At 43.2% G+C, this 16,788-nt stretch overlaps 1 protein-coding gene across 2 annotated transcripts in view; it reads left to right on the top strand.

The window, feature by feature from the left end:
- The window catches only part of PRKCQ (protein kinase C theta), a 133,751-nt gene that overhangs the window by 23,657 nt on the left and 93,306 nt on the right, over positions 1 to 16,788 (top strand). For both annotated transcript variants that reach the window (XM_040343262.1, XM_040343263.1), the window contains exon 2: positions 11,663 to 11,799. In XM_040343262.1, coding sequence (XP_040199196.1) covers positions 11,663 to 11,799 — 137 coding nt within the window. The remainder of the gene's footprint in view (positions 1 to 11,662; positions 11,800 to 16,788) is intronic.

Raw genomic sequence — 16,788 nt, forward strand, 5'->3', positions numbered from 1 at the left:
ACACACACACACACACATACATTTATATATATATATATATATTATTAAGATGGCAACCCCCTTTAAAAAAAAATATATATATATATTTTTTTATATATTTTCTTTATTTTTATTAAAGGGCCCAGAGGTCCTTTATTTCTTCGTTTTTGCGTAAAGGCCCCCCCCGCTTCTCAATCCGCGGCAACCGCCCCCCCCCCCGCTTCTCAATTTAAGGTGGCAGCACCCCCCCCCCCCGGTTCTCTGCTCCAGGGGGCCCATGCCTGAAGCTGTGTAAGGGGCCCCATAATTCCTGATGGCGGCCCTGACTGCGACGGCTGCTCGGCTAGCAGGTAAATAAAATTGCCTGCCTCTAAAAATATTTACCTTCTTACCCCACTCCTGAGATCCTCACTGTGTGGCCCAGCCCTGGCGTAGCACAGCCTTTGTGAGCAAATCAACCCAGCAGGGTCCTCTTAGTGTGCATGTGTATCTTAGACCCTCTATTCAACTGCACTGTCCTTTATCTGTTGGATGACTTGGGGAAACTTGACTATAGCCCATCTATAGCAGGGGTCTTCAAACTTTCTAATCAAAGGGACACTTTACTATCCTTCAGACTTTAAGGGGACCAGACAAGGGCTAGTGGGAGTAGAAAATGTCCCGGCGTCCAGTGGGAGTAAACAATGCCCAATCATTAGTGTTAATGGAAGGAATTCTGCCCCATCGCTGGTGTCAGTGGAAGGTATAGCGGCCCATTGTTGGTATCAATTAGGGTTGCACTGATACTAGTGGTGCAATGGATCACAGTTGATCCGTGATCTGAACGGGTCACCCCCTTTGGATCGGCACACACTGTGATCCGCGGATTGCTCCGGAGCCGCGGCCATAACATTAGGAAAGGCCGCGGCTTTGGCCTAGCTCCGGAGCCACGGCCATAACATTAGGAACTTAGACTTAGGGGTGAACCCCACTAAAGCTTAAGGAAGGCAATGATATTCAGTACCATAATACCATACAGTACAATTCAGTAGGGAGTACATCCTTCCTTGAAGCTTAAAGGGCAACATTGCCCCCTGGATCCTGCTTCCTCGCAAATGCTATGCTCACTCTCTGACTCGATTCTAGACTCTCTAACTCACATTTTCAACCTCTCCCTCTCTTGTGGCATCTTCCCAAAATTCTCTAAAACATGCGCTAGTCACCCTATACTTAAAAAGCCCTCACTGGACCCCACCAATCTTAACAAACTACGCCCCATCTCCTTACTCCCCTTCTCCTCCAAACTCCTTGAGCGACCATCTGACCATGATCAAACTTCTTGATCCTTTTCAGTCCAGATTTCGCCCTCAGCACTCCACGGAAACTGCTCTCCTTAAACTCACAAATTACCTACTAACGGCTAAAACCAACAGTCACCTATCAGCTGCCAGGCAGCTTATCCCCCTGTTTTGAAAAACTACTACCACTCCCCCCTTGACCTTGTGGGTCTCCACGGTCAATATCATGTGCATGGAAGAGATGCTGGCCCTTGATACTGACACGTTCGACAAATTTAAGACCCTATGGCTCATTTGGATCGACAACTCTGACTCGGACTCCCTGAAAACATTATTGACACCTCCTGGGTCAACCCAGCTGTCCACCCTGATTCCATCATGCAGGTCTGATACGCCAAGGTCTGCTCAGCCCCTCCTTTCTCTCTGTCCTCTCTATCTTATTTTCTTTCTCCCTCTATCCTCTATTGTTCTCTTTCCCTCTTTTTCTCTCTGTTTGTAATTTTTTTAATAGTCAAATGTCATACTATATAATTTTATTAGCCCTCACTGCCCTTTTGTCAGTACTAGGATCCCTTTAGGAAACACATCCTGAAAGTCCTTATAACAAAGCGGAATCTGTTCTATTCCCACTTGACAGGTAGCAAGTCGAACAGGGTGCTGGATGCATTTACCTAGAGGTACTGCCCAGTGCTTCAGTCCACCAACCCTTTCCAGTTACAATTGGGGGCCTTGCATTGGGAGAAGATTTCATGCCTTGTTATTGTATTGACTCTCCAGCCACTCCTTTGATCCTAGGTCTTACTTTGCCACCATTGCACATCCCGCCTCCTCTCTCGGTAAATGCACCCAGCACCCAGTTCGACTTGCTACCTGTCAAGTGGGAATGGAACAGATTCCGCTTTGTTATAAGGACTTTCAGGATGTGTTTCCTAAAGGGATTCTAGTACTGACACCTTTGTATGGAGTGACATTGTTCGCTCCTTGAAGGCGGCGGTGTGTTAGTGTTTATGTTGATAATGTTTCCGGCGGTGAGCAGACAGTGGGATTTGCATTGTATTTCCTTGAGTTGTGGATATTTGAATGTTATCTGTATTATTTTATTTTGTTAAACGCAATAAAAATATATTTGACTCTAAAACCAACAGTCACTATTCTGCACTACTTCTCCTGGACCTCTCTGCTGCCTTTGACACAATGGACCACCCCCTCCTCCTCAAAAAACGTCACTCCTTTGGTCTCCATGACTGTACTCTTCGCTGGGTCTCATCCTACCTATCCCGCTGCTCCTTCAGTGTCACTTACAACTCTCCTTCCTCCTCTCCTCTTCCTTTCTCCATCGGGGTCCCCCAAGGTTTTTAGACCTCTCCTTTTCTCAATCTACACCACCTCTCTGGATCAGTTGATTGCCTCCCATGGCTTTCAATATCATTTCTACGCTGATGAAACCCAAATCTATCTCTCCATCCCCCAGCTCTCTCTATCTGTTTCGTCATGCATCACCAACTTACTAACAAACATATCAGCCTGGATGTCACATTTCCTCAAACTCAACCTATCCAAAACCAAGCTCATGATATTTCCCTCATGTGCCGCTTCCCCTGATTTCTCTGTCAAAATCAATGGCTCAACTATCAACCTGTTCCCCCACGCCAAGGTTCTAGGTTTAATCCTGGACTCTGAATTAACCTTTCGGCTCCACATCCAATCGCTATCCAAAATTTGCCACCTCAACCTCTGCATCATCTCCAAGCATGGGTGTCCGCTCCATAGGGCAAGGGGGGGCAATTGACCCCCCCTGGAAAATCGAGAAGGTTTTGAAGAGTCTCGCGGCCGTGGGCTGTCTGAGCGGTCACACAGACACAGCGAGCAGAGTGAAGCTGCTGTGACCCAGCCATGCTGATGGCTGATCTGAGGTACTGAATGGGATGGGGGGGAGCGGAGGTCCATCTGTGCTGAAAGGGGGGTTTGTGCTGAATGAGGGTCCATCTGTGCTGAAGGGGGGGGGTCTGTGCTGAATGGAGGGGTCTGTGCCGAATGGGGGGCTGTGCTGAAGGGGGGGTCCATCTGTGCTGAATGGAGGGGTCTGTGCAGAATGGGGGGTCTGTGCTGAATGGAGGGGTCTGTGCTGAAGGTGGGGTCTGTGCTGAAGGGGGGTCTGTACATTCTCTAGGCTATGATTATATGGGCATGGAGTGAAGCTGAATTATCTCAATAGCTATTTCACACTGCCAATTGGCCGCGTTATCGGTAAAGCGCCGCTTTACCATTGTTTTAGCTACGCTATTCGGTCGCTAGTGGGGCGCTTTTAACCCCTGCTAGCGTTTGAAGAAAGGGTTAAATGTGTATCACCGCTGCGGAAGCGCCCCCCTCTGAACAAATTTCAGCGAACGCCCATGTCTCCAAGATATTCCCCTTCCAAACCAATGTCACCACAAAGCTTCTAATCCACTCCCTGGTCATCTCTCACCTCGACCACTACAACTCTTTCCTCATTGGCTTACCTCTAAATAGGCTATCCTCACTTCAGTCCATTATGAATGCTGCTTCCATGCTCACCCACCTTACAAACCATTTCCCCTTTCGTCGGAGGGGGACAGGGTCACGTGACTTTTGGCCCCGTTCTCAGCTATATTAGAGCTGTCAGGCTGGAGTGCGCCATTCGTCAGATGCCTCCCGTGGAGGCAGGATCGTGTGCGTTGTATCCTCGCTGGAGATCGAGAATAGATTACATCGCTGGAGATCGTGAATGGATTACATTTTTTTTTATTATTTTATTTTTAATAAAGGACTTGTCCCAAGCTGTCTCCTGTGGGCTTTAAAATGTTAACATATCCATACCAGACCTGAAGGGCCCTATATGGAAAAGGGCCTGGTAATGGACTAAGGGTGAAACCCATGCCGTTTTTTTCAATGACTTTTATCTGTATTGCTGGGACCCGAAAATTCATTATAGCCGTGAGTAGTTTTAAATGACTTTTTTTTTCCTTTAGAAATGTCATTTTGTGCAGAGTTATAAACACGGGAAACACTTTACAGGCATGCTATAGACACCCCCAGGAACAAAATTTAAAGGAATATTTCACTTTTATTGTTTCACTTTAAGCATTATTAAAATCATTGCTCCCGAAATAACTGCAGTTTTAAAACTTTTTTTTTGCATTGATACATGTCCCCTGGGACAGGACCCAGGTCCCCAAACACTTTTTATGACAATACCTTGCATATTAACCTTTAAAATTAGCACTTTTGATTTCTCCCATAGACTTTTAAAGGGTGTTGCGCAGCTTTTGAATTTGCCGCGAACACACTAAATTGTTTGCTATTCGACGCTAACATAAGGCTCATATCTACTATGGACTCAAATGCTGGACTCGGTAGTGTGCCCGCACGATAACACCCTGGGAGAGCTCTTCTCCTAGGGGGTTTACCGATGCCAGAAGGAGCCGTGAGCACCCCCAGTGGAACCCAGAAGACAAGGTTCGGGGCCACTCTGTGCAAAACAAACTGCACAGTGGAGGTAAGTATGATATGTTTAGTAACCCTTGAACTTGACAGCTAGAAACCGGCATCTAAAAACTTCCATATAGCTGCGTTTACATGCTGCGTTTAGCCGCGTTTGCAAAAAATATATAGATATATCTAAATATTTTTTTTGTTAAAATTAAAAACGTCTGTAAACGAAACGCTGTTAAACGCGAGTTACCGCATTTAGCAGCGTTTGCAGGCTGTTACTGTTATGAATCTGGAGATTATAGGTTTGGATCTCAGCTGCGGAGGCAACTCAGGGTTCAACCACCGGTTCACTCTCAATTTACACAGAGAGTTTGGGGTTTGCTCATCACAACCTCCAGTGAGAAACAGAAACTTATAGTCAAGGAAGCTTATTACCTCATAAGCTTAATTTAGCCAGCAAGCATATAATCAGTCTCTTCTTATATTAACTGGCTAGTCTGCGTTAATTACAGGAAGTATGGCAGGGATTGATTGGAATAGCAATACTAAAGGCCTCACTTCACATTCAGTGATGTATGTAGCAGATAGACAAAGATCATGGCAAATAGACTACTGTTATTATGTAGTTACTGAGGAATAGAACACAGTCCCTTTAAATACAGTGATGATTATACACAATAGCATTTGCTATATGTCAGACAGGGTACTTGCGGTTTGGCTGTAGCTGCAGGAGAAGGTTTCCAGGTAGGTGGTTTAACTGATGTCCAGATAGCAGGGAACAGGGTTGAGCTGCTGGTTCAGGTTGTGATCAGACTGGAGCAGAGAGGGAGAGAGCAGGTGCCGTGGAGCTGATTTCCAGGTGCAGGGCTGAAGGCAAGACTGCTGGGCATTCAGGGTCCAAGTAGGAGAGGCTCCACGAGGCGGTTCCGAATCACAGGTGGCGGCAGGCGTCCAACTACAATTTCCGAACACCCTGCCGCCGAACCTGGGGGTTTAAATAGCCCGGGCTTGTGAGAGGAGCCGAGCGCCGCACGCTGGAATGCACTTCCGCGTTCCAGCGTGAATCGCAGACGTCCGTGCACCGGAAGTGACGCGGACGTCTTACTGAATGGAGCGCAGCTGTCAGGGAGAGATACAGCTGCGCTCGTTGTAAGTGAATTAAGGCTGATAGCGTTACAGTTACAGGCATTTGGCGTTTCAAATGCCTCTGAACATTCGTTCTGAACCCATTTTTTTTTTGCGTTCTAAAAAAAATGCTTCTTAACTCAATTGCCTAGAAACTACTATAAACGAACCTGCGTACATTTATTGATAAGAGAACACAGAGGCAGCTAAAAAGAAAACGCCCGACTGCTCATAAACGTCCGTTTACCAGCAGCAGTGTACATGAGGCCTAACTAAGACAGCTGACCAAAGTTCAGAAGACCTTGCAGTCCATCATTATTTTGGAGTCTGAATAGCTGAATTAGTTCTCTGGGTCTGCAATCTGCAAACAGACTTAGTTTGCCTCAAACCCATGTTACACACAAACCCAAATCTCATGCATACTTGTTTACGTTTTAACCCCCCTGGCGGTATTCCCGAGTCTGGCTCGGGGTGGTATTTCAGAACCAAAAGCGGTAACCCCGAGCCAGACTCGGGATCGCCTTGCAGCATCCACAGGCATGATTTACTTAACTTGTCCCTGGATCCTGCGATGCATCCCCACTGTGTGATCGCGCTGCCACTTCGCTGGATTCACACAGTGCCGCCGAGCTCCATTCCCTGCGACGTTACGATGCACAGGGGCAGAGATCGGCGCCAAATTCAAAAAAGTAAATTAACACATTACATACAGTATAATGTAATCTTTTAGATTACAGTACTGTAATGTAAAAAATACGCACCCCCTTTTTTCACTAGTGGTCTGCCCAGTGTCCTGAATGTACTTTTATATAATAAAAACTGTTCTTTCTGCCTGGAAACTGGAGATTGTTCATAGCAACCAAAAAGTGTCCCTTTATGTCAAAAGTGGTTTTAGACCAGCTAGAAAACAGCGATAATAAATTATAATCACTTGCAGAATTGAGCGAAAGTAATGACAGCAACAATTCTGCAACTGAGCAAATTTCAGTGTTTTTGATTTGATTACATTATTGAATAATTTTTATTATAATTATATTATTATTTGTAATAATTATTTATAGTTATTTATTATATTATAATTTATGATTTTGTTTTTCAAATTGTATTATACCTGGGATGTCTACTAGACTCTTGTTTGGACAGATTTAAGTGAGTTATTCCTAAGAATTGCAGGCCTACAATATAAAATGCCAAATTTCCATGTAAAATAATGGTACCGCTTTCAGCACCTAAAATCTGAAATAATCATACCGCCAGGGAGGTTAAAAAGAAGTAGATATGGATTCAGTTATACTCACATTCACACTGTTTTCATAAAGTACCTATAAAATGTATAAGATCAAGATGTGTTAGCAAACATTTCACCTATTTTTTTTAGGGCATTTAGCATTAGTCTATTAGAAACAAAATCGATTTATGCATGCTTTGGATTTCCTTCTTAGTTTTACTCTCCGTTCACATTTTTGGTTGTTTGATGTATTACAAGAGAAATTCGATATTTTAATGTAGAAGTACAGGTATGCACAGGAGAGTGAGACTGTCACACGGCATCTGGGCATGTGCACTGAAACACATTCACCCGATAATATTTTTCACTTAGTACCAGGAAATAAGCTAACCACAGCAGAAATGACAAGCCACAGGAACTAGTGCTAACAAACAGCTCTTCAAAATATGTACTCATGAACTGTGTTTTGATATTTGAAGTAGTATAATGGAGTAATATATATTTTATTATGTTTTAAATTAATTTACAATGTTCATAATATGATCTTCTTTTTTTTAGTTCTGGTACCACAGAAATTACAGATTATGGGCATACATATTCTGTGACTAATATAAAAAAAATGATTAATGTACTTTTAACTAGTGGTGGAAACCAAGAAGGAATCTCACACAAGCTTGTGGTAGACTGAATTAAAATTTCGAGGAGATCTTGTCAGTAAAATTTTCCTCTAGTATAGGTCCATATCTCATATTTGAACTATAACTCAGATCCTTCAAATCACACCTTCCCTCTTTATATCACAGGGCTCCCTTTACATCAGTGTTCTCTGTCCCCCCTTCACATCACAGCCCTCCTTCACATAACAGCCCTTACTTACATCAGTGTCTTCAGTCACTCTTCACATTACAGCCCCCCCTTATATGAGTGTTCGCAGTCCCTCCTTCACATCACAGCCCTCCTTCACATAACAGCCCTCACTTACATCAGTGTCTTCAGTCACTCTTCACATAACAGCCCCCCTAATATGAGTGTTCTCAGTCCCTCCTTCACATTACAGCCCTCCTTCACATAACAGCCCCTCCCTTACATCAGTGTCTTCAGTCACTCTTCACATTACAGCCCCCCTTATATCAGTGTTCCCAGTCCCTCCTTTAAATCACAGACCCTTTTCACATAAGTGTCCTCAGCCCCCCTTCACATAAAAGCCCCCTTACATCAGTATCCTCAGTCCCCCTTCACATAACTGCCCCCCTTACATCAGTATCCTTAATCCCCCTTCACATCACAGCCCCCTTTCACATTACAGTCCCACCCTCTTGCGTCAGTGTTCTCAGTCCGTTCCCCCTTTAACATCAGTGTTCTCCCCTTTACATCAGCGTCCTCAGCCATCTTTACATCAGCCCCCCACCTTCTCCGTCATAGCACCCTCCCTTCACATTCCTACTTTACACAACAGGGCAGAGGGCGGGAGGTGAAGAAAATCTGGACTAAGAGTCCTAACTGCCCAACTTTTCGTTTTAAAGTGGAGTTCCACCCATAAATATAACATTACATCAGTAGTTTAAAAAAAATGTCATTAGTCCTTTAAGAATTTTTTTTTTTTTTTTAGATGCCTTCAAAGTGTTGTTGCTAGGCAGAATAGTTAATCTTCCCTCTTCCTGCACCTAGGTGCTTAAGCTTCACCGCACAGACTCCTGGGAATGTTGTGGGTGTAACTTTCCAGGAGTCTGTGCACTCCCCAGTCTCGAAGAATCATGTGACTTGGACAGTACAGGTGCTGAAACCTGATCTGAAAACTATTACATTGCTTGTGCAGCACTAAGCATGTGCGAGATCTGCAAGGCTGAAATCCAGGAAGTCATACAGTCTGGCTTCATGATGCCCACACTTAAGATGGCCCCAGTCAATTTCTATTTTATAAAGTGTCTAAATGCTGTAACAACCTAACAAAACGGACCTTAGTTTACAGACTAACTTTACTAGAATACATTAAGCTTGTGTATTACAGGGGTATTTATATTTAAAAAGTGAAATTGTGGCCGGAACTCCGCTTTAACTAATGGTCCTAACAACCAGTCACCCACTTGTTAACTGGAAAAGTTGGGTAGCTCCTGAGAATACATCAAACATCTGTATGTTCATTCATTCCACTGGTCAGACTATTAATTTATTTTGGCCGGTGGAATGAATTCTAAAGTGCTAAACGTGCCTATCGCTAAAGCGCAGTTAGAAGGGGGAGGCCCTTTTTTGCATCAAAACCACTCCTGATAAGCCTGTTTTTTTTTTTACCTGCCTTTAAAGGCCAGTTTACACTAGTCCGATATGTGCTCCGACTTTGAGAGCACAAGTCGCATTACATTTCAAAATCAATGGTTCCTTGTGAGAGCCATCTTAACTAGTCTAACTTGTGTCGGTTCGATTTTGAAAAAGGTTCCTGCACCACTATGGCCTGCCTTGGGCATGATTTCAGCCCATTGATTTGAATGGAAGTCGCAACGAAGTCAGATCATCATCTTAACTGATCCAACTTGTGGCATGGGTGACCCCCTCCCCCCCAAGAACATACCAAATTTCATATGGGTACAGTGTTGCATGACTGCACAATTGTCATTCAAAGTGCAACAGCGTTAGAAGCTAAAAATTGGCTTGGGTAGGAAGGAGGTAAAAGTACCCAGTATTGAAGTGGTTAAAGCCAATTAATAATGTCAGACACTGAGCATGAATGGATTTAGACTGGCTTGCATGGTAGTTTCCTCTTTTTTGAAGTGGAATAAAGACCTTAAAGTTTCCACATTTTGCATTTCCACATTTGCAGCCAAATTGGGATAACGCCTACTTTATATTTGTTGCATGTACTTCACCAAGAATAAGCTAAAAAAAAATGTAAAACATGTTGCTTACCATTTTAACTGTTTGTTTGTTTGTTTGAGATTTTTCCCTCCCCATAATCAACTCTTTCTGCACTGTGCTGGCAGATCTCATGGTCTCTTGAAAACTAGATTTGAACACTACCTGTCCTGACAAAAGGTTAAGGATTTAGAAGCTGGGCTTCTTGCATTGTGTATTAATGAGGGACTCAGACTGTCCCAGGCATTTTGTACTAGAACAGACTTTGACATGTTCAGAAATGCTTGCAGTCAACCACAGAGACTTCTTCTGACAAACATCTAAATCATGGGTGCTCAACCTGTATCCCTCCAGCTGTTGCGGAACTACAAGTCCCATGAGGCATTGCAAGGCTGACAGTTACAAGCATGACTCCCAAAGGCATGATGGGACTTGCAGTTTCTCAACAGCTGGAGGGCCACAGGTTGAGAACCCATGTTTCTAAATGGTACACGGTAAGATTTTTTTTTTATTATTCTTTTTTGTAGGTATGCCATGTAAATACAATCACATAACAAACATATAGTGGCCTTTATCCAATACAATGGCAAAAGTGGAAATACAGTAAAACCTTGGATTGCGAGCATTATTCGTTCCAGAAACATGCTTATAATCCAAAGCACTTGTATATCAAAGCATTTTTTTTACAGGGTATAAAAGAAGAGAGGCACCTCTTAGGCCTCGTACACACGACCGAACATGTCCGCTGAAACTGGTCCGTCGGACCAGTTTCCGCGGACATGTTCGGTCGTGTTTAGGGCCTACCGGACAGTTTCCCGGCCTAGCGGACAGGTTTCCAGCGGACAAAAGTTTCTTAGCATGCCCGATGGTCAGTACGACTCATCGGACATGTCCGCTGGCCCGAGAAGCCGCGCATGGCGTCAAAGTGATTTGACGCATGCGTGGAAGCATTGAACTTCTGGGTTTGCGGACGTGGCGGCGTCAACGTCACCGCCACGTCACCACGCAGTCTGTCCGCTGGGATTTCGGTTTGATGGTGTGTACAACCATCAGACCGAAATCTCCGAGCGGACATGTCCGATGAAAACGGTCCGCGGACCGTTTTCATCGGACATGTTCGCTCGTCTGTACAAGGCCTAAGTGTAGCAATAAGTTGCTAAATGTGGACCTTCATTAAATGTAACCAAATTGCTATACTCTTCTCTTGTATACTCAGTTGTGACATGACGCTACTCTTATATCAAGACATCGCTTGTATATCAAGGCAAAATTTATTAAAACATTTTGCTCATCTTGCAAAACGCTCTCAAACCAAATTACTCTCAAACCAAGGTTTTTACTGTATACCTTAAATGATATCCATGTTGGAATATAAGGAATGCTTGATGTTATTTAAATCACAGCAGCAGTTTGCCGCTAAAATAGCCTAATGCTGTTTGTTTTTAATCTTCAAAACGAGACGTAGGCATGTTCTTATCAAGCTGTAACTACAACTGTTACAGTGTACTTGAAGTATTGGGAATTGAAAACAGCAGGTGTTGCTGTCATTTATGACTGACCATCTAAATCAGGAAAGAGAGGACTGTAGTTAATGTTAATGAGCTATACTTGCCAATGCAGAGACCACTGTGGAACTTCCTCCTCAGTATATTCACAGAGGCTTACTCTCTTCCTGACAGTCATAGATAGCCAGCTGAAGGAAAGCATTGCCATTTATAACAAGGAAACTTTCCGGTCTTTTTTTTTTCCACAGTCATACAGGAAAGATCATGTCTCCATTTTTACGCATAAGTCTTTCTAATTTTGAAGTTGGACCGTCCTTGCAAACTAATGGGGAGGCAACACAGAGACCCTATTGTGCTGTCATAGTAAAAGAAGCTATTGACACAGGTAAGGATATGTTGCAATGTCTTGTCTTGCAATATGTATAATCAAGTTCACAAAAAAATATGTTGCTTGTCTGAATATGCAAAATCATTTAAATTAAATGTGCCTAAGATTTAGTTTTTAAAATGATACAAGCTGGAATATTTGTATGCATTAACAATCAAAGCTTAACATAGAGTTCTATCAATGTAAAATGAAATAAAAGGAAACGTAACAAGTATTATATACATTGGGCCGGATTCATGTACATCGGTGCATCTTTAGACCGGCGAAGCGCATCTCATATGCGCTACGCCAACGTAAATCAGTGAGGCAAGAACTGTATTCACAAAGCACTCGCTCCCAAACTTGCGCCAGCGTAATGTAAATTAGCCAGCGTAAGCCCGCCTAATTCAAAGTAGGAAGGTAGTGGGCGTGATCTATTATAATGAAGCGTGACCCCATGTAAATTAAGGGCCGAATGAACGGCGCATGCGCGCGCATGCTCACAATCACGTTGCATATACTCCCTAAGATACGACGGCTCAATGCCTACGACGTGAACGTAACCTACGCCCAGCCCCATTCACGTACGACTTACGTAAACGACGTAAAATACGACGGCTGTTCCGACGTCCATACCCTAACATGACTTACCCCTGCTTTAGGTGGTATAACTTTACGCCGGACGTATGCCTTACGTAAACGGCGTAGATTACAGCGACGGGCGCAAGTACGTTCGTGAATCGGCGTATCTAGGTAATTTACATATTCGACACGTAAATCAATGGAAGCGCCCCTTGCGGCCAATGTAAATATGTGCCCAAGATACGACGGCGTAGCAGACTTACGTTGGTCGTATGAAGCCAAAATTCAGGCGTATCTAGTTTGCTGAATAAGGCGCATAGATACGACGGCGCGGCGTAGCAGAAGATACGTTGGCGTAAGTCTTTTCTGAATCGGGGCCATTGATACTAGTTCTGATGATATATTTAAAAATGTACCTTTTCCCCCCTTTCACTAAATTTCACAAAATTTCACATCAGCATTATACTCGCATGTGAAATCATCCAACACTGTTTCTTTAAAAATATATTTTTTTCCTTTTACTTACCTTTTTGCTTGTCCACTTCCTGGTTTCCCTAAAGGCATTGGTGATGTAGCTCCTTCCACACAGAAGCCTCCTTGGAAGGCAATGACACAAGTGCCTTGAGGGAGATCTTGGGCCAGATTCACAGAAGAGATACGACGGCGTATCTCCTGATACGCCGTCATATCTCTGTGATCCGCCCGTCCTAACTATGCAGCTGATTCATAGAATCAGTTACGCATAGATAGCCCTAAGATCCGACAGGTGTAATTGACTTACACCGTCGGATCTTAGGATGCAATTCTAGGCCGGCCGCTAGGTGGCGATTCCACTGCGGTCGGCGTAGAATATGCAAATGACTAGTTACGGCGATCCACGAAGATCCGCGTGTTCGTCACAATCTCGTACGTCGTCGCTAGTCGGTTTTTCCCGTCGCAAAGTTACACCTGCTTTAACATGGCTTATCTTTAGAACAGCCATGTTAAAGTATGGCCGTCGTTCCCGCGTCGAATTTAAATTCTTTTTTTTTTGCGTAAGACGTCCGTGAATACGAAACGCTGTAACGCACGTCGCAGTTCAAAAGAAACGTTGGGGCGCCGTAAAGCACGTCGGGAAATTTTAACACGGAGCATGCGCAGAACGTTTGGCGCGGGAACGCGCCTAATTTAAATGGTGCCCCCCCATTTGAATTAGGCGGGTTTTGCGCCGAGCGGATTTCCGTTACACCGCCGCAAGTTTACAGGTAAGAGCTTTGTGAATCAGGCACTTACGCTGTAAACCTGCGGCGGTGTAACGTAAATCAGATACGTTACGCCGCAACGTAATTGTACCTGAATCTGGCCCCTTGTTCCTAAACTGCAAGATCTCGTAATACTTTACATGTGCTAGCTAAAGTGCATGAAGTAAATGGCGCCTGGAGTTTCCTCTACAGAACCACCTGTAGAGGAAGCTCTGGGCGCCATTGTGGTACGTAGAGAAATTGAAGTTCAGTGTGGCGGAGAAGCTCTGTTTGGGTTTGGTTGTGCCATAGTAATTGAGGAGGTCACTGGTGTTCCTACACGTGCATTAAGAACGATCTGGTAGGCCTTCTATTTTACAGCACGTGGTGAAGTGTTTTTTCTTCATGACTTTCCAAGCTACCTTCTCACACTCTTCCCCTGGGTGATGCTTCCACCTGTAGAAGGACTGTGAAATACTGGCTAACTGGAAATATCTTTTTCTTCTTTTCCTTGAGTTTTTACAGCACTGCCACAATTTATGCACTATACACTTTAATTGGGAACATTAAACGATATGTGGAATGTACATGATTGTATATTCCACACTGGATATGCTGTATTAAACAAGCAAACAAATCCTGTTTGAAAAAAAACAGCTATCACAAGGTAAAGAGATAGAAAACCTTCAACAAACACCAGTATATATCGTGCAGTACTATTATCATAAGTAAAACCGAAGGATGTGATGTATAGATTATAGACATGTGCACACTAAAATATTTCGTTTCGGAATTTCGTTTTCGTACAAAAAATACATTTATTTAGTTACTCCCAAAATTAGTTTATTTTGTTAGAAATTTCATTCGTCCAAAAATCTGAATGAATTAAGGTTGAATCTGTCATTGAAGGCTTATGGTGTCTGTCAAATGTTCAAAGAAGATTTGACGGAGCATCGAAACTGTACGACGCCGCAATCGTACATTTCCGGTCGAATGTTCTGCCTTCAAGCTAGCTATAGTAGAATTCTAATGTTGTGTGACTAATAATAATTATATTTATTAATTATTATGACTAGTCAACCAACATTAGAATTTTTCCATAGCCTGTGGGCGGAGCATTTGACCGTAAATGTACGATTGCAGCGTCGTACAGTTTAGCTGCTTTGTCGAATCTTCTTAGAACTTTCGACAGACACCATAAGCCTTCAATGACAGATTCGATGTTTGTATGTTTTTCGATGCTTTGTTGAATCTTCGTCGTTCGTGTTGAATTGTCAAGTTAGTTCTAGCTATTTTACTGTTCCTCCTCTTTGTTTACAATCAGCCAATAACATTCATTATCATCATTATTTTTATTTTACTTCCCCCACCCAATTCCAACAGCAATCTTTTCTCTCTATGTCAAATCTTTTCTCTCTATAATGTCGAATCTTTTCTCTCTATAATGTCAAATCTTTTCTCTCAATGTCAAATCTTTTCTCTCTATGTCGAATAATCTTGGACTAATAGAGTTAAGGTTAGGCACATTCGATCACAAGTTTGATAGACACAGATTATTATTGTCAGTGTCATGTCGAATCTCTTATCTATATCAAACTGTTGTTGCAACGAAAATGAAAATAAAGCATTTGTTTATGTCAGATCTTTCGGTTTTCGTATTCTGCGCATTCATTTTCGTTTGTTAAAACGATAACGAAAATACCTGAAATACCTGAAATTTGGACAAAAACGAATGCACATGTCTAATGCCGCGTACACGCGATCGGTTCGTCTGATGAAAACGGTCTCTTATACTACTGATAAGCCAATAGCTCTTTACAGAAAAAAATCCCAAAAATGCCCACTGTAGGTGTCATTGTGAAAGCATTCATCTGACTGTCAGTTTTAGCCTTGCAGCTTTCCCAGGTGAAGAGTCTGAAGAGGTTATTGATGGTCGTATGGTACAGGGAACCAGTTAAAGGAATATATACATGAAGATCTAGTTCTTGTTTCTTGTGAGTTGAGCTGGAGAGAAGTCTGAGGATTGATTTGGATTACAACACCTACCACGGGCATGTTTGGGATTTTTCCCTAAAGCGCTATTGGCTTCTCAGTAGTATGAGAGCCATTGGGTTCTGGTAAGCATCCAACTTCACTCCTATCTTTACTGGATTTATGGGAGATTTTCCTGGAAAATCTGGAGCACCTCCTACATCTTTATGGATTTTGATGAGCACTGTTAGATAATGGACTTATTTTATTTTGGTTCTTTAAAGTGTATAATCTATAGATCACATCCTTTAGTTTTATTTTTGATAATAAGGCTGCACATTATATGCTGAAATTTTGATCAGTGTATGGCCAATATTAGTTCAGATTTCTGCTAGAATTTCAATACATTTCAGTATTGTTACAAAAGAGGTTACTGTAATGCCAGTATAAGGAGGGGGCATGGCGTGAGCATGGTGCTGTCTGCACATTTCTAAATTGTGCTCTGTGCTAAACTGTCTGAGGCCCCATACACACGAGAGGATTTATCCGCGGATACGGTTCAGCGGACCGTATCCGCGGATAAATCCTCTCGAGGATTTCAGCAGATTTCTATGCGATGGCGTGTACACACTATCGCATTGAAATCCGCGCCGAAATCCTCTGGCGATGACGTGTCGCGCCGTCGCCACGATTATGACGCGGCGACGGGCGAGACGCTGTCATATAAGGAATTCCACGCATGCGTCAAATCATTACGATGCGTGCGGGGAATCCCTTTGGACGGATGGATCCGGTGAGTCTGTACAGACGAGCGGATCCATCCGTGGGATCCGATTCCAGCAGATAGATATTCTGTGCATGTCGACAAATATTTATCTGCTGGAATTCGGAAATATCCGCGGATAAATATCCGCCGGAGTGTACACACCATAGAATCTATCCGCTGAAACCCATTCGATGGGATTTATCTGCGGATAGATTCTATGGTGTGTACGGGGCCTAAGTCTACACATATAGCCTCAATAGCCCTAACCCAAACACAGCTTCAAAATGGGAAAAAAAGGGCAACAAGTTTGAACATTCCAGATGCACATGCCAATATGGTGCTTCAAGGATGAGACCCATCAAACTAGAATTCAAACAGAAGTTTGCTACTGTATATAAATTTGAGGACTGAAAAAGCACAACAGGAGCAATTATCTGTGGATCTGCAGCCTATCTGAGGCTTCACAAG

The sequence above is a fragment of the Rana temporaria genome, chromosome 3 (genome assembly GCF_905171775.1).
Source record: "Rana temporaria chromosome 3, aRanTem1.1, whole genome shotgun sequence".
In the NCBI taxonomy this organism is placed as follows: Eukaryota; Metazoa; Chordata; class Amphibia; order Anura; family Ranidae; genus Rana; species Rana temporaria.